Source organism: Vicugna pacos, chromosome 23 (assembly GCF_048564905.1).
Source record: "Vicugna pacos chromosome 23, VicPac4, whole genome shotgun sequence".
NCBI lineage: Eukaryota > Metazoa > Chordata > Mammalia > Artiodactyla > Camelidae > Vicugna > Vicugna pacos.
Genome location: NC_133009.1, coordinates 24,233,892 through 24,235,739, shown reverse-complemented (window position 1 = coordinate 24,235,739; position 1,848 = coordinate 24,233,892). Strand labels below are relative to the sequence as shown.

General features: G+C 43.4%; 1 protein-coding gene across 1 annotated transcript; it reads left to right on the top strand.

Moving 5' to 3' along the window:
- The first annotated feature begins 363 nt into the window (after nt 1–363).
- On the top strand, nt 364–731 carry LOC102534214 (large ribosomal subunit protein eL37). Its single transcript, XM_015234722.3, has one exon. It carries the CDS (start codon nt 398–400, stop codon nt 689–691), a length of 294 nt encoding a protein of 97 aa, XP_015090208.1. The 5' UTR covers nt 364–397; the 3' UTR covers nt 692–731.
- Nucleotides 732–1,848: the final 1,117 nt, after the last annotated feature.

Here is a 1,848-nt window from a genome sequence, read left to right as displayed (position 1 = left end):
GAGCTGCAGTGTCGGGGTGCCCAGCAGAAGCCCTGCCGTGCATGCTAAGATCGCCGTCCGGTGGGCAGCATGGAAGGCCAGCCCAGGGGGAAGAAAAACAGGGCAAGAGAGAAATACAAGAGCTGAAGAAGACAGAGCCGAGGCATGATAAATTCTTCAGACAAAACACTTCTAGAGGGAAGGAAGAAATTGAGTGCTTCATCTTCCTACACTGTTGGTGGGAATGTAGTTTGGTGCAGCCACTATGAAAAACAGTATGGAGGTCCCTTAAAAAACTAAAAATAGAGTTAACATATGATCCAGCAATCCCACTCCTGGGCATATATCTGGAGGGAACTCTAATTTGAAAAGATACATGCGCTCTTCCGGCCTCTTTGCCCTCGGCTGCAGAATCGCGATGACGAAGGGAACGTCATCGTTTGGAAAGCGTCGGAACAAGACCCACACGTTGTGCCGCCGATGTGGCTCTAAGGCCTACCATCTTCAGAAGTCGACCTGTGGCAAATGTGGCTACCCTGCCAAGCGAAAGAGAAAGTATAACTGGAGTGCTAAAGCTAAAAGACGAAATACCACCGGGACCGGTCGAATGAGGCACCTAAAAATTGTATACCGCAGATTCAGGCATGGATTCCGTGAGGGAACGACACCTAAACCCAAGAGGGCAGCTGTTGCAGCATCCAGTTCATCTTGAAGATTTCAGTGATTAGTTGCGCAATAAATGTTCCGGTTTTGAAAAAAAAAAAAAAAAGAAAAGAAAAGATACATGCACCCCAATGTTCATGGCAGCACTACTTACAATACCCAAGACGTGGAAACAACCTAAATGCCCATCAGCAGATGATTGGATAATGAAAAATGTGGTATATGTTTTATATATATATATATATATGAATATATATAATGGAATACTACTCAGCCATAAAAAGTCTGAAATAATGCCAATTGCAGCAACATGGATGGACCTGGAGATGATCATCCTAAGTGAAGTAAGTCAGACAGAGAAAGACAAATGTCATATGATATCACTTATATGTGATATCTAAAAAATGACAAAAAATGAACTTATTTACAAAACAGAAAGAAACTCAAAGACAGAAAACAAACTTATGGTTACCAAAGCAGAAAGGGTTGGGGGATAAATTAAGAATTTGGGATTAGCAAATACAACCTACTATACACAGAATAGATGTACAGCAAGGTCCTACTGTATAGCGCAGGGAAATATAGTCAATAACTTGTAATAACCTATAATGGAAAAAAAAATATATATATATATATATGACTGAATCACTATGCTGTACACCAGAAACTAACACAACATTGTACATCAACTCTGCTTCAATAAAAAGAGAGAGAAAGATCCCTTTCATCTCTTATTCTTCCAGGTTCATGACCCCTGGAAGGACTTCTTAAAAACCACAGGTATCTGAGGGCAGATTTCAGTCCTTCGCATTCTGCTTTCTTCCCTCAACTCTAAGGCAAAGCCATTCTCTCAGAACAAATTGCAAGTAGGGGATCCCACCGCATACAAATAGATCAGGAAATTGCTAACCATTGGGAATCTTGTGCTGTATAATCCAGGGGGAAAAACTGCTCATCTCTGACAAAGATTCACTAACATCATGCTGGCTAGCTTTCATTTTCCCTCACCACCATCCTCTCCCCAGTCACTCCTCATCCTCTCCACCCCGCCTTGTGTCCTGGGAGGTGACTGGTACAGACAGCATCAGTAGGGCTTTCTGGATCTTGGTTGGGTCCAGCCAATGGGAACACAACATGAATGGGAAGGAGGTGGGGTGAGACAGAGTCAGGGGGTCCTGCCCTCCCTCCCTCCCTGCCGAGTCCTGG

Excerpts from the sequence above, each read along its gene's own strand:
- LOC102534214 (XM_015234722.3), top strand. The coding sequence starts at position 398 with ATGACGAAGGGAACGTCATCGTTTGGAAAGCGTCGGAACAAGACCCAC.